At 49.9% G+C, this 26,482-nt stretch overlaps 1 protein-coding gene across 13 annotated transcripts in view; it reads right to left on the reverse strand.

Moving 5' to 3' along the window:
- The window catches only part of Lpin1 (lipin 1), a 106,736-nt gene that overhangs the window by 39,715 nt on the left and 40,539 nt on the right, over positions 1-26,482 (reverse strand). For 10 of the 13 annotated variants that reach the window (XR_010052085.1, XM_039112199.2, XM_039112197.2 and 7 more), the window contains 3 exons: positions 5,583-5,783; positions 4,739-4,834; positions 1,807-2,114 (listed from right to left, as the gene is read on the reverse strand). Coding sequence is in view for 12 of the 13 variants with exons in the window: in XM_039112199.2 (XP_038968127.1) it covers positions 1,807-2,114; positions 4,739-4,834; positions 5,583-5,783 (605 nt within the window). In the remaining variant the exon portion in view is untranslated. Of the gene's footprint in view, positions 1-1,806; positions 2,115-4,738; positions 4,835-5,582; positions 5,784-15,743; positions 15,936-16,030; positions 16,167-26,482 lie in introns of those variants that run through there. The other 3 variants (XM_039112201.2, XM_039112202.2, XM_063261888.1) reach the window with 3 other exon arrangements.

A 26,482-nucleotide genomic window follows, 5' to 3' on the forward strand; every position in this document is an offset into this window, starting at 1 on the left:
GGAGGTAAAGACCGGAGTCAGAAGTTCAAGGTCATCTTCAGTCACAGAAGGACCCTGCCTCAAAAGATAAAAATAATTCACTCTGACCAATGACGCAGAGGAATATTCCATTCTTGGTGCTCCTTAGCCCTTCTTTATGTTAAAAAGGCATAAAAATTACCAAAAGCCACATGAAATTTTAAATATCTGAAACAGAGGCAGGCTGAAGACCTGACTCAGAGGTTAAGAGCACTGACTGCGGGGTTGGGCATTTGGCTCAGTGGTAGAGCGCTTACCTAGGAAGCGCAAGGTCCTGGGTTCGGTCCCCAGCCCCGGAAAAAAAAAAAAGAAAGAGCATTGACTGCTCTTCCGGAGGTCCTGAGTTCAATTCCCAGCAACCACATGGTGGCTCACAACCATCTGTAATGGGATCTGATGCCCTCCCTCTTCTGGTGTGCCTGAAGACAGCTACAGTGTACTCATAGACATAAAATAAATGATTCCTTTTTTAAATCTGAAACAGAAAATATTCTTTACAAGTTAGTTTTCAAAACTGGCTTTTTCCACCAAAATATATACATACGAACTAAGCTTCGCTACAGTCCTAGAAGCAAAGACATAAAAGGAGAGAAGCTCATCAAATTGGGGGCATAATTCAAATTAAAATAGAAAAGTTTGCTTAACATGAAGTAAGTGAGTGTGGGCTCCAGTCATCTTTAGCACCAAGTTGACCACACACCCTCCCAACCTACAGGTCCGCCTCAAGGCCACAGGCAGACCTGGGGCAGCCAGTGAGGGTAGGCAGAGGGACTCATGGCACTGTGTTGGCTCAGCAGGCACAAGGCCACAGATCTGGCCCCCAGCACCAGTCAATAAACAAGGTCTTAGGAAACAGCTTTCATGAAATTCTCATTTGCTGGTTCTTGCTTCTTAATATGACTTCAGAAAGCTGAAGTTATCAGCCACAGAGGCATGGCGTGACCAACTGTGTCTTAGGCTAAAAAACCTGAGGGAGGCTTCATTCCTCTCTAAATTGGGCCCACAAACTGCAAAATTCAGTCTAAGAAGCCTAACAGAGGAATGAACGGCTTAAAAACAAAACTTATAAAATCATCTTTAAAAAACTAACTCATTTAGGACTAGGGATACAGTCCAGTTGGTAGAGGACTTGCCTAGCATGCATAAAACCCCACATTCAAATCCAGCTAACAGGGCACAATGATGTGTGCCTATAATCCCAGCATTTGAGAGCAAGAGGTATGATGTCCAGAAGTTCAATTGTAGTGATGCTCATCTACAATTCAGTTCAATTTGTCAAAAAGGAAGGAAGGAAGGAAGAAATTAATTCATCCTCCTCCAACAGACCCCCGTGCTCCCTCACTGCCCACCTGCTCCATCCACAGATCCCCGTGCTCCCTCACTGCCCACCTGTTCCATCCACAGATCCCCGTGCTCCCTCACTGCCCACCTGCTCCATCCACAGATCCCCGTGCTCCCTCACTGCCCACCTGCTCCATCCACAGATCCCCGTGCTCCCTCACTGCCCACCTGCTCCATCCACAGACCCCCGTGCTCCCTCACTGTCCACCTGCTCCATCCACAGATCCCCGTGCTCCCTCACTGCCCACCTGCTCCTTCCACAGACCCCCGTGCTCCCTCACTGCCCACCTGCTCCATCCATGGACCCCGTGCTCCCTCACTGTCCACCTGCTCCCTCCACAGATCCCCGTGCTCCCTCACTGCACACCTGCTCCATCCACAGACCCTCGTGCTCCCTCACTGCCCACCTGCTCCCTCCACAGATCCCCGTGCTCCCTCACTGCCCACCTGCTCCCATCCATCAGTGCTGTGTCCTCATCCGAGCTCATCTCTATGGGAAACATGTCCTCGTCCTCAGATGTGTTGACATTGTCATCTCTTTTGAGATTGTCCAAATGGGCCTTCCTCCTCCTTTTCCTTCTCTTCTTCCCCAGAGAACCAGTGGATGGGGTGTCGCTGGGAGGCAGGCCCTGGGCAGCTGTAGTGGGATCCAGGCCCCGGATTCTGTCCACAGAGTTCCTTTTCAGCTGGCTTTCCATTCTCGAAGCTCCTTCTGACAGGATGGGGGACGTGGCTAGGTACATGGGGATGACTTCCTAAACAGGAGGTGTTCAAGAGTCCCATTAACACAGCTGAAGGGAAGGAGAGGGGTCATGACAAAGGACTTACTCGGGAGACAGCCCAGCAGGACAGCCCAGCATCTCATAGCCAGAGGGGGGACATCAGAGAGTCAGAGTCATCCACTCCTCAAACACTTTTTTGTACTGAACACAATATTCATAGAATCGTAAGAGTCAGGCCATTACTAGTGATTTCAAATCAACAAAACTCATCTAAAACATCCAAGGCTGAGAAAAATGAAAACAGTCACTGACACTATTGTGGGACCCGGATACAGCTTTACATTGTATTGTGTCAGAGTGAAGGTAAGTAGGTTTCCAGGGGCAGCTGGGTGGGCGTGTGTATGTGTGCATTCTCACTCCCCGGCCCTGCATGGAGACATGCCCATCTCATTTTAAAAAGAGAGAAAGAATCCAGATGACAACTGTGGGCCTGTCACTCCAGAGCACATCCAGCTGCATAGCCGGTGAGGTAGGAGACAGGAATCGCTGGAAAGACATACAGAAGAGTAGAGCTGGCCTAAGGACAAGGAAGCAGTGGTGATAGTGTACAAGTTTCCTGTCCAGCAGGCTCCCAGGCACCCCCTGAGGCTGAGCTGGCCAGCTGGTACACAGCCTCTGTGGCATAGGAGCCCCAAACGGCTCATCTCATGAGAGCCTAAAATGGGTCTCAGCCAGGAGCAACAGGAGGTTATAATAAACCAGCTAGTGAATTCAGGGTTTCCCACAGACAGGAGCTGCCTGGAGGCTGCGGGGCCTACAGCAAACAGTGGGGCAGAAGCAGCCCTTGGCTTCAGGCCCAGAAACTGTTCCCTCAAGTAGATAACGAAATCACTAGCCTAGGGCCATTTAAATTGCAGACACTGTGTTTACTACTTCCCAGAAAGGAATCAGCTTAAGTGGGTTCAGCAAGGAACCCCTGCAAAAGCTCACTTCATTGGAGCCCCAGAAGGGCCGCAGAATAAGAACTCTATTGTTCTTCACCCCACTGAGCTCAGACAGAATCTCTCTCTCTCTGAACCTGAACCTGGCTGTTTCAGCGAGGCTGGTGGCAGGCCAGCGAGTTCTTTGGATCTGCCAGTCTCTGCCCTGTAAGGCTAGAGTCAGAGCTTTTCTTAACCTGGGTGCTAGAGATTTGAACTCGGGTCCTCAAACTTGCAGAGCAAGCGCTCTTAAAACCACTGAGTCTTCTCCCCAGCCCCAGCCCCTCAAAGTGTTAAACGTCATGAAGGTACCACTCAACCCAGTAATTTCACTCCTAGGCATACACAGGGGAGGGAGAGGGCATGTGGAGTGGGGGTGGGGAAGATCAAAGCATCAGTGCTCACAGAAACTTGAATATGAATGGTCACAACACCATTACTCACACCGGCCAAAAGATGACAGCCCAAGAGTCCCTCAAGAGACAACTTAAGTAAACAAAATGTGGTATATCAAACTATTCGGCCACTGAGAACACTAACAGGGCCCAAAAGTTGGCTCAGTGGGTAAAGCACCTATTGCCAAGCCTGACGATTCAAAGGCCCACCTCTGGGACCCACACAGGGAAGAACAGAACCAGCTCCCAGAAGGTGTCCTCTGATGTCCACACAGGTGGTGGCACACGTGCACCCCCAAGAATAAACCAGTGTCAAAACTGAAATTCAGACACGTGTGACCACACGGCTGAAGCTCGAAGCGTTGTGTAAAGTAAAAGACACCAGGCAGGAGCGCAGCTTCCTGCCTTATCTCATTCATGTGAAAACTCAAAGTAGGTAATGTAGCTCCAATGGCTGTCGGGCCAGGTGCTGGGAGACCAGGTGCTGGGAGACCGGGTGCTGGGAGACTGGGTGCTGGGAGACCGGCTAGATATAAGGTGGTACATGGAGATGTGATGTAAAACTCCCAGAACGGAGCGGCTTGACGACTGCGTGTCTGCAAACACACTAAAAACCACTGAACCACTAGTGATAGGTATCTCGGTAAAACTGTCAGCACATCATGGGTAAGACTGCTCGCTCTGAAAGGAAGAGGACTTGAATTCAAATCTTCAGCACCCATGTAAGAGCTGGCCATGACGACACACATGCTGTGACCCCGGAATCGGAGAACTGCGACAGAAGGATCACCAGAGACCAATGCCCAGACAGAGGGCCAAAGCAAGCTTCAAGTTCCATGAGAGACCCTGTCTTAAAACTAAGGTGGACAGTGACAGAGAGACACTATATACATGCATGGGTACAGTCATGAGTAACACACATAAATACACACCTTACGTGCATAGCCCACATACACATAATAATATTAACCTGTCTAGAACGAAAAGTCAGGCATTCCGATTTGCATACCAGCGAGTATTCAGCCAGTGGATACCGTGAGTCCCCACCCCACACCACACACCCCACCCTGTCTCCTGGAAATGGCAGTTAGTTGAAGAAGGCCAGGACTGGGCCGCTGTGGTCTCAGCATACACACTGCCTGGCTGGCTCAGTCCCTCTGACAGGCAAGTCTTTGCTCTGATGGCAGTCAGCATCTAGCCGGCAAAGGCTTCAGAATTCCTTCTCTTGGGCCCACCTGCTGTCCACACCCTGGAGTGACCCTGGACACCCAGCCCTCCTCACCTGATCGTTGTCAGTCTCTTGAACAAAAAACGCTTCTCCGTTGTCTCCCAACTTCATGTGCAAATCCACAGACTCCCCATTGATTTCTATGTCCACCTGAAGGGGAAACACAGTTAAGAGCACAGTGAGCTTCCCCTAGAGCAGCTCCCATCTCAGCCGGTGTCCCTAAGGCAAGCATGCCTGCCCTGGGCACTGGTTTCCAAACACGGCTACACTGGTCCTTTATAGTACCTCCACTGTTGATCCAGAACTTTCCCGCTCCTACCAGTGTGCACACTTGCCCTCCCTCTGAGGATGAGGAAGCCTGTGACTGGCACCCGACCAGTAGAATACAACAGAAGTAACTCCATAGGGCTTCTGAAACCACGGCACAGAAATACCATGTCCACCTATTCCCTCATAAACAGCCACCATGTGGAAAGGGGACCTGACCACACAGAAGGGCAACTTAGAACACAGAACCTGGTCCCAGGCACAGGAGGGGCTGGGCCATCAGGTGATCCTCAGCCTTGCGTTTTCCTGAGAAGTGGCCTAAAAGCCACCCCGGCCTCACTGTGCCATGCTCTCTTGCCCTGCCCTGCCCTGCCCTGCCCTGCCCTGCCCTGCCCTGCCCTGCCCTGCCCTGCCCTGCCCTGTCTGCTGTGCCTTCTGAGCCTTGTACTTGATAAGCAATGGGATGGGTGTGCCCAAGTCTCAGAGTAACTGTGGATGCCATAGTGCCCGGAACAATGTGCTCACTGGTGAGCATTAAACTGTGCAACGAGGCTTCTTGCACGTTGAGTCGGAGCACTCAGGGCAGGAGACAGAGCCCTCGTGCTCTGAGGAGGGGGTGCCCAGGCCTCACCACTTTCTCTCGGGAGCGTAGGACACCCATCTTCCCGAAGCGGACGTGGAACGGGGAGCACTGCAGACTGCCATTGGGCTGGCGGACAACAATGATGTCGATGCATCCTGACAGCGTGGCAGGGTTCAGTCCCTTGTAGAGCTCCTTCACCGTCACAAACACCTGGCCGGCCAACTGCCCCACGTAATTCATTGTCTGAACCTGAGACACAGACAGAAGGCACAAGTTCACAAGAGCAACTCACAGTGGAAGGCCGCCTAGGGCCTCCAACTCATCGCTCCATTTCAATGATGCAGCGAACGTATTCTACTCTCACGCTCTGCCCACATCACTTTGGTTCTGGAACGTTCTCCACAGCACCCCTGTACCGGCCCGTTTCTCCCACCCCGTCAAGAAGCCCTGCATCCAGCACAGAGAGGCCCAGAATCCTAACCCAAGAACATGCCAGGACGACGGTGAATGTGATCTCTCACACCTGTGCTTGGCAATGTTGCTTCATCATCAAACACAAGAAAGCTTAGGCCACTGGACTAGAGAGAGCTCTGTTATGTGCAGCTTAGCTTAGCCAGAGGAAGTGCCTCACAGTAGGAGCTGGGACTCTACAGCACAGGTAACATTTTATACTCCTCCCCACTCCTCCGTCCTGTTCCTCCTGTCCCACAGTCCTTCCACGCCAAGTACTCTTCTGTCATGTTCCCCAGGCCTCAAAGGGGGTGACGCACTTGGCCAGTCAGGGCCAAGCACTCCACAGTTGCTTATTCTCAACATTCTGATGAGTTAGGAGTCCCCATTTTGACCAGTGCTCACTGCCTGTGGTGGTTTGAATAAAAATGGTCCCCACAGATCCATAGGGAGTGGCATTATTGGGAGGCGTGGCTTTGTTGGAGTAGGTGTGGCCTCGCTGGGGAAATAGAGGAATGGTTTTGAGGTCTCAGAAGCTCAAGCCAGTTCACTTCTGCTGCCTGTGGACTCAAGATGTAGAACCCTCAGCTCCTCCTCCAGCACCATGTCTGCCCGCACGCTGCCATGCTTCTCACCACGATGATGATGGACTGAAGATCCGAAACTGTAAGCCAGCCCCAATTAAGTTTTCCTTTATAAGAGTTACCATAGTCGTGGTGTCTTTTCACAGCAACAAAACTCCAACACTGTTGAAAGGTATCTCTGATCGAGCCTGAGAGCCTCAGCTACCTGTATGTATAAACCGGAACTGTTCAGGAGCTGGCAAGAAGGCTCTGCTGGTACGAGACTTGCCACCAAGCCTGAAAACCTGAGTTCATTCTGCAGAACACCAGGGAGGAATGGGAACCAACTCCCACAGATCAGCCCGATCCTCCCACCTCCTCACATTTGCACTGGCATACACTCTCACACACACAACAAATTAATGTCATAAACATTCAGAAGTCCGTTTAGTTATGTGTCCTTTTGGCAAAGCGTTAGTAGCAGATTCCCCCACATCAGTAGTAGGTCCCTCAAAGGGCCTGTGGCCTCCCTCTGTAAGCTCTTGAGCAGTTCTACATGCAGTGTTAGCCATTCATTCTCTCCCATGGAGCAGACTTCAGAGCCAATCTGGAAGCAGTTGGTTTCCTCACAAGCATGCCGCTACTGCAACACGGGCGTATCTTACAGGTCCATTCAGTACTGTAGTACACAGGGCCCATGGCCCAGGGTGACAGCTGATGACTTTTCTCCAACAGTCAGCTTGTATTGCATTCTGACAGTGTGAATGCTTCAACAGGGCTTTTATCAGTCTCTGTCCAGTGCCTGCCTACCCACCTATTCTCTGACAACTGCAGGGGACACGTATGCGGGGGCGCTTGCCAGACCAGCCAGCCAACCTCCATCCTCTGCAAACCTCTGGGACTTCTACCCTATGGACCTGGCACTATAGCTCATATAAAAGACAGAGTCCCTGGGCCAGGCTTGTGATAGAGAACTAATACACCTATAACCAAAACATCAGTCAGTGTTAGCCCATCCCTGCAATCTCAGCACACAGGAGGTGGAGGTGGGAGGATCAGGATCTCAGGTAGCCATCCTGTGGGATGATGTCACAGGTGAGGCAGGCACAAGATAGAATGACGCCTGTCATTGGATGAGAAGGAAGGATGGGCGGGAGAAAAGTTTGAAGGAAGGAGGAGGAGACAGGAGCAAAAGAGGAGGAGAGGGAGAGTAGCCGGTAGACAACATGGCAGGTGATGTTACGATTCCACTCTGTGTATTTACAGTTGTTATTAATGTTCTTAAGGGATGGGTGGTACTGGGCTTTGTATGTTTAAGTGGGCAATTATATCTTATCGATTGGGTCAACGGTTATTGTGTTGTGTGTTCTTTTATGTGTAGATTTAAGTGTAATGGAGTGTGGGGCGGCTGGTCTGGGCCACCATGGAGTTGGGATGTGTGCTCCTGGCCTGGGAACCTGCGCTGGGAACTAGATAGGTAGAGAGATTGCTGATGCCTCAGAGGGAGGCCTTCGGCATTGCAATATGGGACAGAGCAGAGCAGGTGAGAGGCTTTGCTGACTGAGAATTAAGATATCCAGCAGATATCTTGGGGCACTGCAGTGTAGACCTAGTGGGGATAAAAGACAGCATTTTTTATGTTTTATATTTTTACAACACCATCCTGTACTATGTGAGATTCTGCCTCAGAAAATAAAACAGGAGATGCAGAATTCCCCCAAAAGACCTGCAATTTTAAAAAGCACAATGTCCCAACCCTGACATTCTTCCACAGAATGTCACCCTCCACATTAAACTTAAGACTTTAGCCTTTGCTGAGTCTAGCAAGAGAGGAAAAGTCTCAACTCTCTAGTCCTGTGGGATCATTTTTAAGGGCATTTTTTTTCACAATTTCTGTCATGTATCCAATCTCACATCTTGGTGCCTCACTCAATAACCCTGTGGGTAGGAGGCCTGTCACAGGAAGAAACAGAAAAGTACATTCAAACATCACAAAGCAGATGCCCATGGTCACAGGCTTGGTACCAAGCTGTCAGATCAGAGGCAGGCTCACTGGAAGCAACCCCTATTCTGGTCCAGTCAAGCCCTCTTGTGACATCCACCAGAGCATCCCCCTAACTCTATCCTGCCCCTACACAGAGTGTGCTTACTGTGCTTGGTCACTGAACAGCAGACCAAGTTCTTGGGCAAGGAAGCTGCAGGCCAGGCCAGTTCAGCTAAGACCAACTTTGATATTTTCCACAACTCGGAGCAAAGAGAGTACAAGATGGTTTGTTCTAGAATGAATGCAAGTGGGCACTGGCTGACAACACAGGTTCAGCTGCCCTGAGTCCTATGGTGCATGAGACTGACTGTATCAGTCACGGGACACGGAAAGTCATATATGAAGATATTTACCTGACAATTGGCTAAGACTACATAAGCAGGGCACAGTGAGGGTAGAAAACTCTGCTGCCAGGTTTCAAGTGCTATCCAGCGAGAGTCTTAACGGCTGAACTGGTGGAAGGCAGTGCAAGAATACATCTGCAAGGTGTTGATAGTCAAAAGGAAGTGACATCAGTGTGGAGCTTTGAATTAGAAATCTCCCCCACGGTTGAACACTTGGTCCCTAGTTGCTGGCACTGTCTTGAAGAGGTAGAGGCGATGCAGCCATGCTAGAAGTATATTACTGGGGGTGGGCTTTGAGAGTTAAAAGTCTCCCTAGGCTTGCCCAATCAGTGAGTTCTGGGTTCGGTGAGAATTCCTGACCTTAGTGTGGTCAGGAGAGAGAAGACACCCAATGTCCACTCTTGGCCTCTACATTGTCTCAGTTAGGGTTTTACTGCTGTGAACAGATACCAAGACCAAGGCAACTATTATAAAGACAATATTTAATTGGGGCTGGCTTAAAGGTCCAGAGGTTCAGTCCAGTATCATCAAGGTGGGAACATGGCAGCGTCCAGGCAGACATGGTGCAGGAGGAGCTGAGAGCTCTACATCTTCATCTGAAGGCTGCCAGCAGAATACTCACTCCCAGGCAGCTAGGGTGAGGGTCTCATTGCCCACACCCACAGTGACACACCCACTCCAACAAGGCCACACCTCCAAGTAATGCCACTCCTTGGGCCAAGCATATTCAAACCATAACACACATGTACACACATGTACACACACACACCCAATCACATACACACATTCAAGAAGAGGAGGGGAGGGAGTTCTGCCACAGCATGGGTAAGGCAGGAGAGCGGTGAGGATGGTGAAAGAAGCCAGTCAAAACAGGACAAACATCCACAGGACAGCCAGAGAAGTCACAGTAGAGCAGCAGCTACGGGGGGCTGAGAGGAAGAAGCGAGTGGACAACCTAGACCAAGGGTTTCTGATCCAGAGGGGTGCACTGATGGCAGCACTGAGTGGCTTGAATAGGAATGGCTCTCAGCTCCCCCAGTCCCATGACTGCCTGCACACTGCCATGCTTCCTGCCATGATGTTAATGGACTGAACCTCTGAAACTGTAAGCCAGCCCCAATTAACTGTTGTCCTTTCTAAGAGTTGCCTTGGTCATGGTGTCTCCTCACAGCAATGAAACCCTAACTAAGGCGTTCACTTTAAAATTACTGAAGAGGTGGAGATGTCGCTCAGATAGAAGAGCATCTGTCTGGCGCGCAAAAAGCCCTGGGTTCAATCCCCAACACTGCATAAACCAGGTACAGTGGTGCAGCCTGCGGTCACAGTACTGGGAAGTTCTGTAAAAGCGGGAAAATCAGAAATTCAAACTCATCCTAGGTTTGACGCCAGCCTAGACTACATGAGACCCTGCCTCAAAAAAATAAGACTTGAAGTGCAAGGGACAACTCCTGCCCAGGAGGCATGTGACACACTGTGACCTTTTACAAGCCACAATAAATCAGGCCCCTGCTGGGCTGAAATCAGGTAAGGTGGGTGTAGACCAGGCCCTTCTTTCTCTGCCCCTGCCCCACACTAGGCTCTCTTCTAAATAAGCTCTGTGCAATTTTTTCTTTAAAAGTTCTATATGATCAAACCAATAGACAGAAAGTCCCAAATTTCACTTCCTTCAGCTGCACCAGCACTGAAGGCTCTCAAGGAAGAGGATAATTCCATTAGCCTGAAGATAAACAGCCAGAATAAACCTGCCCAGGCAGAGCGGCTTCCCACAGGCCCATAATCCCATTATGCCTGAGGTGTTTCAGCTTCCTTGAAAGCACTTGATGAGGCAGGAAGGGAGAGGTCTGATTTGAAAAGAAAGTATCCAGACACAAGTCCAGGGTGAAGGAAGATTAGAGGAGCCAAAGAGAACAAAGACCAACGCTGACGTTTCTGACGGGCCTGCTTGAAGACAGGGCCACCAGACTACTTTAAAGTCCACTGGGTCTGCTGGGTTTTATCTTGAATTTGGCCAGATATTGTACCTGGCAGAGTTTAACACACTGGAAACAGGAGTCCAAGGTCCCTGTCTCAAATGTATTTTGAAGGAGAATGTTACCAGTTCACACAGACCCCTCTGACAAGCCTGGAATTCTCTACACCAGTGGTTCTCAACCTTCTCAACGCTGTAACCCTTTAGGACAGTTCCTCATGGGGTGATGACCCCCAACCTTAAAATTATTTTCATTGTTACTTCAGAACTGTAATTTGCTACTGTTATGAATCGTAATGTAAATATCCGATGTGCAGGATATCTGATATGCAACCCCTGTGGAAGAGTCGAGACCCCCAGGTTGAGAACAGAACCGCTGCTCTGCTCTGGCCTAAGCCAGGGCCTTGGGGAACTCTGCAGTCACAAAACAGATTTTTTTTTTCTTTAATGTAGCTGCTTCTCGCTTGGCATTGTAAACCAACAATAAGTTCTCCGAAATGCCATCTCTCGGTAAGATCTCCCTAGATAAATATGAAGCTCATATTGGGAAGGAAGCCTCACTTCAAGGCCCCAACCTAGGACAGGAGGCCATGTGACTCCCTTCATCAGTCCTGGCATTCTGCAAAGGCTTGGCACAGCCACCACCCCGGTCTCAGACTGTCCCAGACATAGCCTCGGGACACCATCAAGGAGTGCCGTAAGTCTCGTGACTCCTGATCTAGTTAGGCCATTAGGAAAGTCTATACTTCATCCAAATGTGGTATCTCTCCCCCCACTTTGAAAATCTGTCAAAATTCAAAATCCTTGCCACAGCTCTCCTAACCCCACACATTTTGTTGATGCCTTTCCACCGCCTGAAATATTAAGGTCATGTGAGGGTGGCTTCGGGTCAGTCACTCCCGCTGTAAACTTGTCACAATAACATAAGGGGATCATGTGACAATAAAGGACTCTTGGACAATTATGCATGAGTAGCCATCAACCCAGATCCCCGCAGATATGCAAATCAAAAGAGGGATGGCTCAGTCCACAAAGTACAACTCTCAAAACATGACGACCTGAGTTTAATCCCAGCACCCGCATAAAAAGGCTGTCACAAACCACTGGGGAGGAACAGAGAGGAAGCAGCGAGATCCCTGGGACCTCTCAGGGCAGTGAATCCAACTGAATCAAGAGGAACAAGTTCAGGTAGAGACCCTCGCTCAAAAGATAAAGTTCCTAGGGAAGGTAATGTCAATCTCTGGCAACCAACACATATGTGCACGTGTATACACCACCTGCACACACAAACCTGCATGCTCACATATGCACCGGCCCACGCACACATACACATCTGAACACACACACACTTGCTGCACAGGCACACATCTGCATACTCATACAAACCCACCTTCGTGCACACATACCCCCCCCACACACACACACAGACCCACTCACACACACACACAAACCCTTGCACACACATGCACAAAATGATTTAATTTTTAAGGTCTTTCAGAAAGCCCCAAACAAAAACATTCCACAAACACCCTGATAGTGATGGCAGAATCACAAACCATACACCCAGGGCTCCGGTCATTAACATGACAAAGTCCCAGAAAGAACTGCCCAATTGACACAGCAAACCCCAGCAATTCCTTAGCAAGAACTGATTCTACAGATAGGTCATGTTTTTAGAGTGTGTGTGTACATGCAGGAACATGCATGCACATGCCACAGCATATATGTGGACCTCAGAGGACAACTAGCGGGAAGCAGTTCTTTCTTTCCACGGAACTATCGAGAGTTCGTTCTTTCTTTCCCTGAATGTGGGTTCTAGAAACCGGACTCAAATGATCCTGTTTGGCAGCAGGCACCTCTACCTGTTGAGCCATCTCACCAGCCCCCAGAAACAACAGATCTTTGTGAGTAGCAGTAACCACAGACTTGATTGTGATGGGGAAAAGCAGAAATCACTTTGAGATCTATAAGACCCTGGGTTAATAAATGATGGACTGTCCACATTGTATATGGAATAGCATGCATCTATTGCATAGTGGAAAGGAGTCGTATGCTCCATAAATATCCACGCTCTCGGGACTGCAAGCAAGCGGGTGGGCAGGAGACCATGACTTTTTCATATACACAAGTATTGCTTTCACATCAATTTTTAGTGGGGAGTCTGAGAACTCCTGTGCACTTGGCCTCAGGGTTGCTATGTCAATGAAAACTACTCGGCAGAAAGGGACATTGAGGAACTGGTGAGATGGCTTACCAGGCAAAGCTGCCTGCTGGCAGACCTAAGGACCTGAGTTCAATCCCTGCAGCCCACATAAAGGCAGGGGCAGAATAAAGACTTTATGAAGTGGTCCTCTGACCTCCACACTCATGCTGTAACATGCATAATCAATCAAATCACACACACACACACACACACACACACACACACACACACGTTTCTGAATACTGATTCTAACAAGGTTCTTTTTAGCCTTCATTATAAAAGAAACAAGGCCCCTACTGGGGACAACTAGGATATGATCCCTGCTCTGGGCTGCAAGGTCATCAACAAAGTGACATGGACTTCTCAGAGCTGAGCTCTGGCAACAAGTGGGTATTATAATTCCAGGTGATGAGTGTCCTCAGTTCCCTGCCAAGAAGCACCCAGGGCCTAGCCAGCAGGAAAGGGACACACGGAAGACCCAGTATGGCCTCTGTGCTCTGTGACACTGCCCTGGGTTGGGACCCAGAACCTCACCGGTCCTTAACCATTAGCTCCTTTGCAGGGCACAGGGCCTTTGCTCTCCTTGGAAGCCCCAGTGTCTTCTCACACACTTTCGAGAGCTCTCTGTCCAGATGCACATCTTGGTCAAGAATACTCAGCTCCTGGGACCTTTATACATCAATGCACTGCCCTGCAACCCTGTAGCAGCCATTAGTAATGGACACATATCCCCCTCTGTCCAAGAGAACTGTGGCTCCATTCTGAGCCTGCAAGATGGGTGATTCAAACAGCACCCACCACCCAGAGGTACTAGGAAGTCGCCTTTCCACCGTCTACATCCCAGGTAAAGCCTGGGTATGGACCCAATGGTAACAAACAGCTCCAAAAAAATACTGTATGACATCTCTTGCAGCAGAGTACTTCATGTGTGTTTATATTTAAAGTATTCCGGTTGTACACATACACAGGCAGAGCAGGGGACACTACTGAATCAGATAAATCCTGGGCCACTGGAAGGTTATATTCATGTTTCACAATAAACATGGTTTGAGGCAGGCAAGGTATGGTGGCACACCCCTATGATTCTAGTGGCAAGAAGGCTGAAGCAGGATGACCTTGAGTTCCAGGCTAGCCTGGGCAAGGCAGTAAGGTCAAGAGAACAGCTCCAAGTTTACGTACAAAGACGTCCAAGTACATCCGAATTACCCACCAGCCTGCAACATTCCCTTCTGTTTGTTTTTCAAAAGGCTCCAGAAGTCTGGGCTGTTATTGGACCGGACACCAACCCCATGTCCAGCTGTCCTGGAACAAGTTACCTGTCCCCTGAACACTGCCATCCACGTACTTGCTCAAATCAATTCATATCTTTATTAGTCCCTTACAGACCCCGAACCTAAGACATAAAACACACAGGAAAAAAATGGATTCACATTCTAAGGTGGGGGAAGGGTAAGCCAAGACAGGTCAACTATGGACCAGAGCTAGCTTTAGGTAGCCATGACCGGACCAGCCCTACAAAGGGACCTCAGTGTTACCTTGAGCTCCCCTGTCAGAGTAACAGCCTGAAGTTGGTCTGAAGCATCCGGTTCATTTGAGCACCAGGAAGTGTGTTTTTTCCCTCACTCTAGATGGGGAAACTGATAATCAGGCTCCACAAGTGATGACTCTGGCCCGAAGATTTCCAGCTATCAGTAGTCAGTTGTCTTGCCATCTCCTGACCTTTCCCTCTCTCTAGCCTTCTGAGAGCAACAGATAAGCAAAGACCCGCCCCAGCCCCACCAACTGACAATCTACCCCACACAGAACAGCAACCAAAGACCCTATCTCCTTCATCTGAACCCCATCTTATCACCCAGGCAACAAGATCAAGAGTATGTGTTGTCCCTTTCAACAGAGTGACAAGCATCACAGGAACACTGCTGACTGCCACCTAAAGTGGGTAGTAATCACGTGAGGAGGGACAGCCACCAAGACAAAACCAAGCACAGGTCCCAGGCTTTCCAATCCAACCACCAGGCCCTACACAAGCAGGGATAAGGGCCAAAACACACACCCACACACACAAAACCCGTGACAGCAGAAGCTAAGTCGGCAAACAGGAAGCTTTGTCAACATGGGGAACCAAACACTGGGATCTTTCAGTCTTTCTGGGAACACTAGAAAGTCCCCTTAGTGGTGCAGATATTAGTCTTTAACTGCTTTCATTCATAAAACTTATTTTATGGAACAAACGATAGAGAGTAAACGTCTGAATCCCCATGGGCCGCCATCCTCTCCTCCAAGAACCGTTACCGGCTCATCTCCCCCACAACTTCACTACCCCGTTGGGAGCGGCTTTTTCCCACATACCCCAGACCAGCCCGACCTGCCATTGCTTTCTTTCTTGCCTCCTTACCAAGGAGGGTGGCCATCTGAAGCAACTACTGGCCACACAAATTATCAGCCAGCCCCCTTGACTCTGTCCCCCCCAACCCACCCCTTAATATTTAATATGATTTCCAAAGTGTTGCTTTCCCTTCCATATTCCCCTGGCCTTCCCCAGGAAAAACTGCCTGCAGCTGCTGGGGGAGCCACAAGCCCAGTGCCCACCAGACTGCAAAGCTGCATAGAGAGAGGCCTGCTGCGAGCCTGGTTACCTGAGAATACCGGTTCCCAGCTCGCTGCCGCCCAGCAGAGGTGTGCCCTTGGGCACGAAGGTCAACCCCACAGCCTGGACTCAGTTTCCTTGGCTGCAAAGCCAGAATCCTGAACCCTTTGGGATGAGACTCATCCGGGTCTCGGACCTCAGGGTCCTCGCAAGCTTCGACGCTCTACGGGAAGGCCCAGGGATGTGACAGGGCCCACGCGGCCTCCTGCGGGGCCCCACGTCTCCGTAACGGGCTTTGGGGCGCATTCTGGGCCCCAGGTCCCCACTACTACTCACCAAGAGGACTCAGGAACGTTCGTGCGCGCGCGTGCAGCCGCCTTTGTATGCAAACACCCGGCCCCGGCCGCTGTAAGCTAAGAGCACGGCAAGGGGCGGGGTCTGAACGGAGGCGGAGTCTCCGGGGCGGCTCCAGGGGCGACTCTGGAGCAGCGCGCTACTGGGACGCTTTCAGGTCCCCACCGACCCCACCCCCGCCCTCCCTCTCACATCCCCACCTCCTCATCCCACCCCACCTCTTCCCAGAATGGACAGTCTGTCTGCCTTGACTTTCCCGGGAATAGGCGGCCAAAGTCTTCTATTTCCGCAGCCTGACCCCCTTTAGACCTTATGACAGTTTACACTTAGTTCTTCCCCTAATGTGACACAAGCTAGAGATCCCAATCTTAGCACTCCGACATCCTGCCTCCCTCCTGGCTTACATTCACCACCAGGCAGCAAAGCCAGGAATGAATAAGGGACAATGCCAGGTCTGCTGGTGGGATGGCTCAAGTCAGGCTTAGTGTCACTAGACCCGGAAGGACAATAAACTATGTTTTATTCTGTTTGGGAGACAGAGACTCATATATCCCAGGCTTGTCCCAAGACCCTGAACTTCTGATGTGCCTATCTCACCTCCTAAGTGTTGAGATTACAGGCAACCATGCCCCCGCCATGTCTCCTTTGCTAACTGAGCAACGTCCCCAGGTAAAAAATATCAACTTGTATATACAAAGACCTTCCAAAGAGGCAGAGCTTTCTGTGGAACAGAACAGCAAAGGCCCTGAGGAAGGCTACTGGAGGACACATACCTGGGGCAGAGAGAGCCCACGTATTATATACATGTCATCAAGAACTATATAAGGAATATGGGTCAGGAGGGGATGACAGCCACAGGCTATCCAGGAGGCCAGGGCGAAGAGGGTGGTCAGAATGATGAAGAGTGCTTCCCACCTTGGGGAGATCTAGCTTGGGGAGAGGGACGGGTGGGAGTGTCTTGTGTTATCCCAGGCTGGTCCCACAAACTTCAATTCCTTCTGCTTTCAGATTGCTGAGATTACCGATGCACGCCCCCACACTGGGTTTGCTTGGTACTGGAGATCCCACTCAAAGGATTCCGTCTTCCAGTCAAGTGTTCCTCCCAACAAGCTAGGCCCCCAGTCCAAGACCAGATCACTTTCGAGGCCACCACCGAGGCTACTGCAGACCTGGTCCACCCCCACCCCACTCCCCACCCACCCCACCCCACCACACACACACACACACACACACACACACACACACACACACACACACACCCAATGATGCACCCAGACAGCTCCGATTAGCAAAGTTAGGTCTAGCTTTGCCTGCTGCCTATAAGAAGATCACACAAACAGGACACTTATCTCAGAAACATTCACTAGGTCACAGTAGATGGTCACATTATACAAAAAAAAAAAAAAACTGGAAACCCAGGAGCTCTAATCCGGCAAAGTCTGGAGCCCCCCTAATGGGGCCCCAAGCTGTGTTTTGTCAGCAACCGGGCTCCTGCTGAGCTGTGACTCAGCCGGAGAACTGAGGTGATCCTCTGAGCCAATCCCAGTACCTGCTGTGTTCTGCCGGAGTCGGAAGAGGGTAAATAACCTAATGACTCTAGCTAGAGGAGGAAGGAGCTAGACCTGGGCTCAGCAGCACCGCATCCTAGGTTCCAGACTCAGTTTTACAATCCAGGAAGTGGGTGAGGTGCTAGTTAAGCAGGTCCTTTTGAGGCTGGAAAGGAACTTGGTATGTTCTTGACCTGATATTGCCTAGATTTTCAATTTTAAAATCCAGTTAGGAGTGGGAATTACATGAGGACTTGGTGGCTGTCCCACCCAGTGGCTGCAGCTGACTCCCTGGCCTCTCAGAGAGGACAAGCATCATGCGGGTGTCCATCATGAAGGGACAACAGGCTATAACAGCTGAAAATTGCTCTTCTGCTAAACATGGTACCTCAGGTGTTCCTCACCACACCAGGAACTGGTCCTGGCTGATGTGTCTATAATAACCTCTGCCCCTTATGAAAAGCCATCTCCTCACTTGCTGGCAGTGACCGACAGAAACTGTTCAGTCCTTAGGTTCTGTTTTCCAGACAGAATGCTACATGGCTAACAGGTCTGACCCAGGGTGCCCTGGCGGGTGTGGACAGAAGAGTGAGCCGCCCTCTGCATGAGGCCCCTACAACCACTAGAGGTAGACCTCTCCACTCTAGAGGTCAGCGCTGCAAATTCCCAGCAGAAAGGCTTGCAGAGCCACTGGATGCTGTCCCAGAGAGACAGAGTACAATGCCTAGAGCTTCTGGGAATGGGAGGCTCTTCGGAGTCTAAAGCTAGCCCTTAGTAGAGGGCCCCCCAGCTTTATGGTACCCAAAGGGGACACTGTATGCCCGCTCTTTGAGACAATGGACCTCTGGAGAAATTGGAATTTCCAGAGGACTCCCAAGCTGGGAGAAGACAATGGCTGAATCCTGCAGGAGGATGCTTGTCTCCAGGAGGTTTCCCACACACCTTCTCTGTTCCTCTTCCTGATGGGGCCCACACTGAATGCAGCTCCTGTCTCTGCTTTTCCCTGTTGCCTGTCTAACTGGCCTGTTCAAGGCATGTAGAAAGCCCCATTTGTCAGGGAATTAGGACTGGCAGAGCCCAGGCTCCAACCTGGAGGTGACAGAATGAGGCATCTTCACCATAGGGATTTCCTTACTGGGGTCCTTAGACGCAAGGCTGGAAGGGAATGGTGGCTGCCTGGGTCCACTTCACTAGGGGGCCCATGCTGTGGCTGGGCCTGGAGAAGGTCTGGGAAGAGAAGAGGAAAGCAGAGGAAGAGGAAGGTAATCCAGAAATGGCAAGAGGGCAGGAACAAAAGCATCAGGGAAGGCAGACTTTAGAGGGTCACCAGGACCATCTTAATTAGGGTGAGGCTCCAGGCAGGCAAGGGCAGGGGGTCATATAAGGGAAACTGCTAGTTGGCAGTAAGCAGGCATCTTAGTGGCTGTGCTACTCCAATCCATCGCCCAACATGCCAGGAAGTAAATAGCACCCAGGCTTCCCAGAGACCTGGGCCTACAACATCGCCAACATGCACAGCCTCAGGGCCAACAGATGTGAGCCAACACCTACACTGTGGCTATGTTCCCTAGTCCAGTCTCTGAGAGCAGCCACTGCCCGTGGCCTCATTCACTGACTTCCCAGTCAGCACAGTGGCCTGTGGTGCGGTATGTTCCTGGGGTACCTGTCCTCAGTAAGTAAGCACACAGTCTCAAGTAGTGATCACATGTACAGTGTTGCTACGAATCCAAGGGTTGTCCACTGACGAAGGGTTTGGGCAGCCCAGTCCCCAAGCAAGAGGATTCAGCACAGTCTGCAGTCCTGAGTTCCTCTAGGCAAATCCAGGCCAGATGGAGAAGCTAAGGGCAAGGGAAAATCAACAGCCTATTCTGAGAACCTGACAGGGTTCAGGGCTGACAGAGTCTGGCCTCGAGTGGGCAGGGACAGCGATAGCTGCTATGTAAGATGTCTCTCCCTCAGAGAAAGCCAGAGGGGGCTCACCATAACAGCCTTTTCACAGTGGTCACTGGGAAGGATTCCTAATGAGCCAGGCTAGAACAGAAGGCGAAGGGCAGCACAGGAAAATGGCTATGCCAAGGTACGGAGGGAGGCTGACAGAAGTCAACACCAGCACAGGCTAGAGGAATGAATTCCATGATTTGGGAATGGTGGACGCTGCTCTGGGAAGCTACTGAGAGCTTTACCAGGTGCTGGGAACAAATGAAAATTGTCTGTCCCTAGTCAGCCCTGGGTCACCCGTGACCTTGTCAGGCAAGTGTGAGGGGAACTAGCTGCCCAGGAAAGATGGAGACAAGGGTAGAAACCTAGAGAAACCTTAAGAGTTCAACATGGCGGGGGTGGGGGTGTGTGTGTGTGTGCGGTCAGAGTACCTCTGTGAATCCCATCACTATGTGCAACCTATGTAAGTTTTCGAAAAGTCAAAGTTTAAAGGCTGAAAAAGTCCCCCCTGTATATGGAGTGGCATCCCAACAGAGATAGAGTAGTGTGACAGCCGTGGCTAGCGTTTAGAGGGTATTTGCGAGTCAACCCCAGTGCTAGCCTCTGTACACCGCATTTCTTTTTTAACAAGCCCTGTGGGGTAGATACCGTTTGCTGTTTCAGAGGAATGAAGAAAGTAAGGCACCAAGAAGTGGCTGAAGTCACACGGCCAGTTAGCAGAAACCAGGACTCATGGTGCATACTTGTCCTTCTGAGCCTAGACCTTTCCCCTAGAGTCTCTTCAGCCACAGTGCTCCCTGGTCAATGGAATTCCACGTCTTCTTTTTCAGGGCAGAACCGAAATCCGATAATACAGGATATCTGATATGTGACCTCCAGAGGGGCCATGACCCACAGGTTGAGAACTGCTGCTCTACAATTTCTCATGAAAAAAATAAGCTACCGAGGTGGGGGTGGGGGTGGATAGACAATATTTCAGGGCCTAAAATTTTGTGGGCCTGAGTTCCAGCCCAGCCCATCCATGGCGCAGGCGCGGCTGAACCTCAGCTCCCTTGGCTATCCATCGTGAGTGACCAGCCTCAGCCCACCATGTTGTTGCAATCAGAGGCGTTACTGTGTTTGGACACCGATCAAGTAAAATTCTTGCCGCTGGACCAGCCTTAGCTCTCACCCAGCCTAGCATTCACGGAGGCATATTGTTGTTGATGATTGACAAGTATTTAAGAAAGAATGTCTACCGTTCATCTTGCCAAACTGTCACTTAGGGTAGGTCAGGACACCCCAGCAGATAACTGCACTCCAACACGGTGACTCGGTGCCAACTAGGTGGGAGTCTGTTAAGAAAATGAGCTTCTCCCTATGGTGTCTGTCCATGGGAGGTTTGAAGGCCAGACCCATCCTCACCTTCTACAGAGGGTCACCAAGCAAGTTGGTGGTACCTCTGGGGCAGACTTCTGGGGCCCAGCTCAGCCACTCATCTGGGCTTGCCAGGCCCAGGGCTGATGTCTCAATGGCCTCTGCCCTGTGACCAGCCTGTGCATTGTGCTCACAGTCAGGGAAGAGTGGGGAACATCTCACATCTTGGGAGGAACAGCCCTAGGCCTTGAGTTTGGTCTGGTTGTTTCTGATCACTGGCTTGTCTAAGGGAAAGGACTTTACAACTTTTGTGCGTTAAAATTAACTCCGGGGGTTGGGGATTTAGCTCAGTGGTAGAGCACTTACCTAACAAGCACAAGGCCCTGGGTTCAGTCCCCAGCTCCGAAAAAAAAGAATTAAAAAAAAAAATTAACTCCAGATCCACAGGCAAGAACAAGATATTTTGATAGATGTGTGACCTGAAGCAGCACCCAGAAGCCAAGGGAGAGTTCATAGAACCCTCTCCAGACAAAGGCCCTCTCTCCCCGCACATCCTTCTGCTTCTAGACCTCCACGACCCTGACTTCCTGCTATCACATGCTGTCAACTCTACCAGGTTTGACACCGATAAGCTGTTCTTCATCTTTTCCCCTTTGGATTTTGATTCATTTGTTTTTATGTTTTGATACATGGTCTCACTCTACAGCCTAAACTATCCAGAAACTCACCTCAAACTCACAGCATTCCTCCTGCCTCAGTTTCCCAAGTGCTAGAATTACAGTCGTTGCCACAATGCTCCAGCTCTTTAGTGTTAGTGTTGAGTATCTTTCTATTCTCTTTACATCTTAAAGAAAACAGGGTCTGACTTCATAGCCCTGGCTATCCTGGAACTCACTATGTAGACCAGGCTGGCCACAGAGGTCCTCCTGCCTGCCTCTCATCGTGCTGAGAATAAAAGCGTGTGTGGCCATACCCAGCTTCTATTCCACTTACTTTTACCCTCCTGCATTGTTTAAATTGGGTTTCCTGTTCTACGCACCAGTATCATTTTTCTTTTTATCCAATCAGACAATTCCTGCATTTTAATGTGATGGTTAGCTCTAATTGGCAACTTAACTGAGTTCAGAAACACCTAGACAGCTGGTAAAAATCCTTTGTTTTGTTTTGTTTTGTTTTGTTTTGTTTCCTTTCTGGGTGTATCCATGAGGTGTTTCTGAAAGATAATGACATCTGAGTCAATGGATCAAGAAGGAATGATTTTCCATCAATGTGTGTAGTCACCATCCCTCAGCTGGAGGCCTAGATAGAACACTATCTTTGTCAGGGTTACTACAATTGTGATGAAACACTGTGGCCAAAAGCAGCTTGGGGAGGAAAGGGTTTATTTGGCTTGAACTTCCAGATCATAGTCCTTCCTTCACTGAAGGAAGCCAGGACAGGAAGGGTAGGCAGGAACCTAGAGGCAAGAGCTGATAACTCAAAGGCCATAGAGGAGTGCTGCTTACTGACTTGCTCCTGGGGGCTTGCTTGGCCTGCTCTCTTATAGAACCCAGGACCACCAGCCCAGAGTTGAACCTGCCACAGTGGGCTGGGCCCTCTTCCATCAATCACTAATTAAGAAAACACCCTACAACCTAATCTTTTTTTTTTTTTTTTTTTTTGGTTCTTTTTTTTCGGAGCTGGGGACCGAACCCAGGGCCTTGCGCTTCCTAGGTAAGCGCTCTACCACTGAGCTAAATCCCCAGCCCCCCTACAACCTAATCTTATGGAGACATTTTCTCAACTGAGGCTCCCTCCTCTCCAATGACTATAGTTTGTGCCAAGTTGGCATAAATAGCCAACACACACACACACACACACACACACACACACACACACACACACACACAAACACACACACGCGCGCACGCGCGCAAAGGGAAGTGGAGTTTATCCTTCCCTTTCTCTCTTTCTTTCATTCTACCACCTTTGCACCTTTGCACATACAAACTCCAGGCTTCCCTAGTTTTACCCCCAAAGTGAACAATCCCATTGACTGCCTGGGTCCTCTGCTTTCAGACTAAGAGTTGTCAAAGTCGAGCCAGTTTCCACCTAACTCATCTTCCCAAACTGCCTGTGTCCTAGGACCCCATTTCTCAGGAGAACACTGAGTACTCCAGGCATTTTCATTTCACATCACTGGTGGCATGGTTCTCCTGAAGAATAGTTATTTTTAGGGCCTGGAGAGATGGCTCAGGAGTTAAGAGCACTTGCTACTCTTGTGGAGGACTCAGGGTTTGTTCCCAGCACCCACATGATGGCTCACAAACATCTGTAACTCCAGCTCTAGGGGATCCAACCACCTCTTCTGGCCTCTGTGGGTACCAGGTATGCATACACTCGAGAAACACTCATACACATTTTTTTAAAAAAAATTATTTTAACAGGGCATGTTGGCACACAACTTTACTTCTAGCACTTGGGAAGCAAAGGCAGACAGAACTGAGTTCAAGGCCAGCCTAGTCTACAGAGCAAGTTACAGGACAGCTGGGTCTACACAGAGAAACCCTGTCTCAAAATAACTATCTTAGTACACTTGTCTACTATTCTGCCACCTCTGACAATCCTGTCTCTGTTCATCCTATGGTTTGAGTATGAAATGGCCTCCATGGATTCATGTGTTTGAAAACTTACGTGGCACAACATGCAGTTGTGTGATCTTTGGGGCATAGAACCTAGACAGGTGGACATAGGCCAATAGGGACACTAACTTGGGGATTTTAATCCTACCCATTTCCTGTTCCACTGTCTCTTGCCTCGTGCTTCAGAACTGTAGTTAGTGGCCTCTACTTGCCTCCATGCCCACAAACTCCCCAAGCATGCCTTTCCCACCATAGTGGACTGGACCTTTTGCGACTGTGAACCAAAGAATATTTCTCCCCTCCCTTCGGTTGCTTCTGCTAGGTGTTTGGTCACAGCAAATGCAATTAATGAGTGATTTCCTCCCAGACTGTGATACGAAACTCCTGCTTCTTTGTAAGCCCTGTGTTTTTGCAAGGACATTTTGCCTTGTAGTGGCCGGGTTTTGTTACATTCCTTTAAGCTTTATTGGGCTTTGCTCTGAGATGCAGGTAAGACACTTGAGCTTAATTGAATCCTTCTAAGACCTGACTTCAAGCCTGGCTCCTGCAAATCTGGTATATCCCTTGCGTGAGGACTCATCCGTCACTAATGCTGTAGGACTCCCTGCATGGTCCTCTGCCCAAAGCTCTACATTGTAGGGAACCCTCCCACCTTGGATGGTTACCTGTTGCTGCTTAGTTTGCCAATGAGCACCTTTTCCTTTATTGGGATCTGAGGAACAATCATAAGGGGTAATCTTTGGAAATCAAACTGTGATCTCTGAAAAGGTCTAGTCATGGTGACTGGGGCTGGGACCTGCTTCCCACAGAGCTCGTTTAATGCATTTTGGTAAAGGACTCAGATCCTTATCATAGAAATCTCCCCCTTAGGGTGGCTTGAGTGACATAGCTTCGGTTTCCCCCAGAGCAGTGAGTCTAAGAGAGGGCAAGGTGGAAGGCAGAACACCTTTTTTTTTTTTTTTTTGGTTCTTTTTTTTGGAGCTGGGGACCGAACCCAGGGCCTTGCACTTCCTAGGTAAGCGCTCTACCACTGAGCTAAATCCCCAACCCCGGCAGAACACCTTTTATGGCCTAGTTGCTTGCCCAAGTCACACCTGCCACCCTCCCTGACACCACACTCTGTTCCTGAGAACTAACATGAGTAAGTAAATCCAGCCACACTTAGGGGAAGTAGGATCAGACTGAAAGAAGAATCGCCACCAGCCCAGACCATTCCGGGCCTGGATCCTCTCTGGAGACTGTTACAGCCACAAGACGCCCCTTATGCAGCTTCAACCAATCATGGGCAGACTGAGGCTCAGTCAGAGCGAGGGCGGCCCTCTACCAACCTCTCTCGGGCTGAATCCTCTCTGCACGCTGCCCTGCAAATTCTAACAGCCTCAACTCCAAACTCTCCTTTTCTTGGGAAGACCTTGGGCACTATTTAGGGCACATCTTCCACACTGAGCTTGAACATTTGTTTTGTAAAGGTTGTGTGTGTTTTGTGGCACATGAGTGGGAGTTCCCAAGGAGGCCAGAGGAGGTCATTACATCCACTGGAGCTGGGATTCTGAGCCAACCCAACACGGGTGCTGGGAATCAAACTCTAACCTCTGGCACACTAGCAAGCTATCTGCTGCAATCTCCCTCGTCACAGCCTCCACTGACCGCTGTTTCAAACGTCTGTCCCCTTCTCTGGCTGTTCAGTGATCTAAGTTTTCCCCTGTTGCTCCATCAGTACCATAAGTGGCCATCCCTGGTAGCTGCAGTGACCTCTGGTGTGAAGCAATAGAGATTCATGTTCTTCCCTTCAGACGAATGCTGCCTTTTTTTCTCCCTGGTCCACTTCTAGGTCTACGGGGCCCATTTCACAGGAAGGCATCTGCATTGCTGCCTTAGAAAGGCCCTTCAGGCTATTCTTTAGAGCAGAATGCCTACGTCCAGCTCTGCAGGCTTTGTCCTCCTAGCCCTCCCTTCAGCCTGAATGACCACTGTCTCCCTGCCTGGTAACTATTCTGAATGAAATGTGTACCAGCCAATCAGAACAAGTGCTAGACAGAGCAGGGCAGAGGTCTGCAAGGTTACAGAGCAGGTTGAAAGAAGCATCATCTGGGCCATTATCCCCTCTCTTGGGGACTTAGAGCAATGCTTAAAATTGGCATTTCTAAGGTTTAATTGTTGCCAAGGTTGTAGCGCGCGCGCGCACACACACACACACACACACACACACACACACACACACACATATGCATGCTCAGCCAATCTATTCTACTCTCATTTCTCTGTTTGGTAAGGACAGGATCTCACACAATGTAGGCTAGCCTCTAGCTTGCTACGTAGCCAAGGCACAGGCCACTACAGTGAGCTTTATACCGTGTCGGAGAGTAAACCCATAGCTTTTTGTATGCGAGACAAGTGTTCTACCAATGCAACTATTTCCCCAACCTGTAGGTGGAGTCGCTCTAGAGCAGAGGCTAGAGAGGGCTCAGCAAGTTAAGAGCCGCCCTTCCCAGCACCCAGCAAATATTAGGAACTCATCTGGCCTGTGTGGACATAGAAAGAAAAACTACTTAGAGTTATTTTTCGCCACGATGGGGAGAAGTATCTGCTGTTAACTAGACATTTATGCCTCCCCCAAACTCATGCACTGACACATTCTCCCACGAAACCAGGAGGCGGGGCCTTCAGGAAGTGAAGCTAAGCTCAAGGGTGGATTAGAGCTCTTCTGAGACCAGAGGAAGCCTGCCGTCACCAGAACTACTCCATGCTGGCTCCCTCATTTTGAACCTCCAAGCTTCTGGGACAAAGAAAAATGAATCCCTGTTACTGGTCTTTTTTCTTAAGGTTAGACCCGGAAGAACTAGACAGTTTATTAAGCAGACTGGAAAAGCTCATTTTAATAAAGACCCCAAGTGGCTCTGATCTGCAAAGCCAACCTGTCCAGAATGTATTGCTGGGGTCATTCCTCAGTCCTTCCTCAGAGCTGGTCAGCG

The sequence above is a fragment of the Rattus norvegicus genome, chromosome 6, assembly GCF_036323735.1.
Source record: "Rattus norvegicus strain BN/NHsdMcwi chromosome 6, GRCr8, whole genome shotgun sequence".
NCBI classification, from domain to species: domain Eukaryota; kingdom Metazoa; phylum Chordata; class Mammalia; order Rodentia; family Muridae; genus Rattus; species Rattus norvegicus.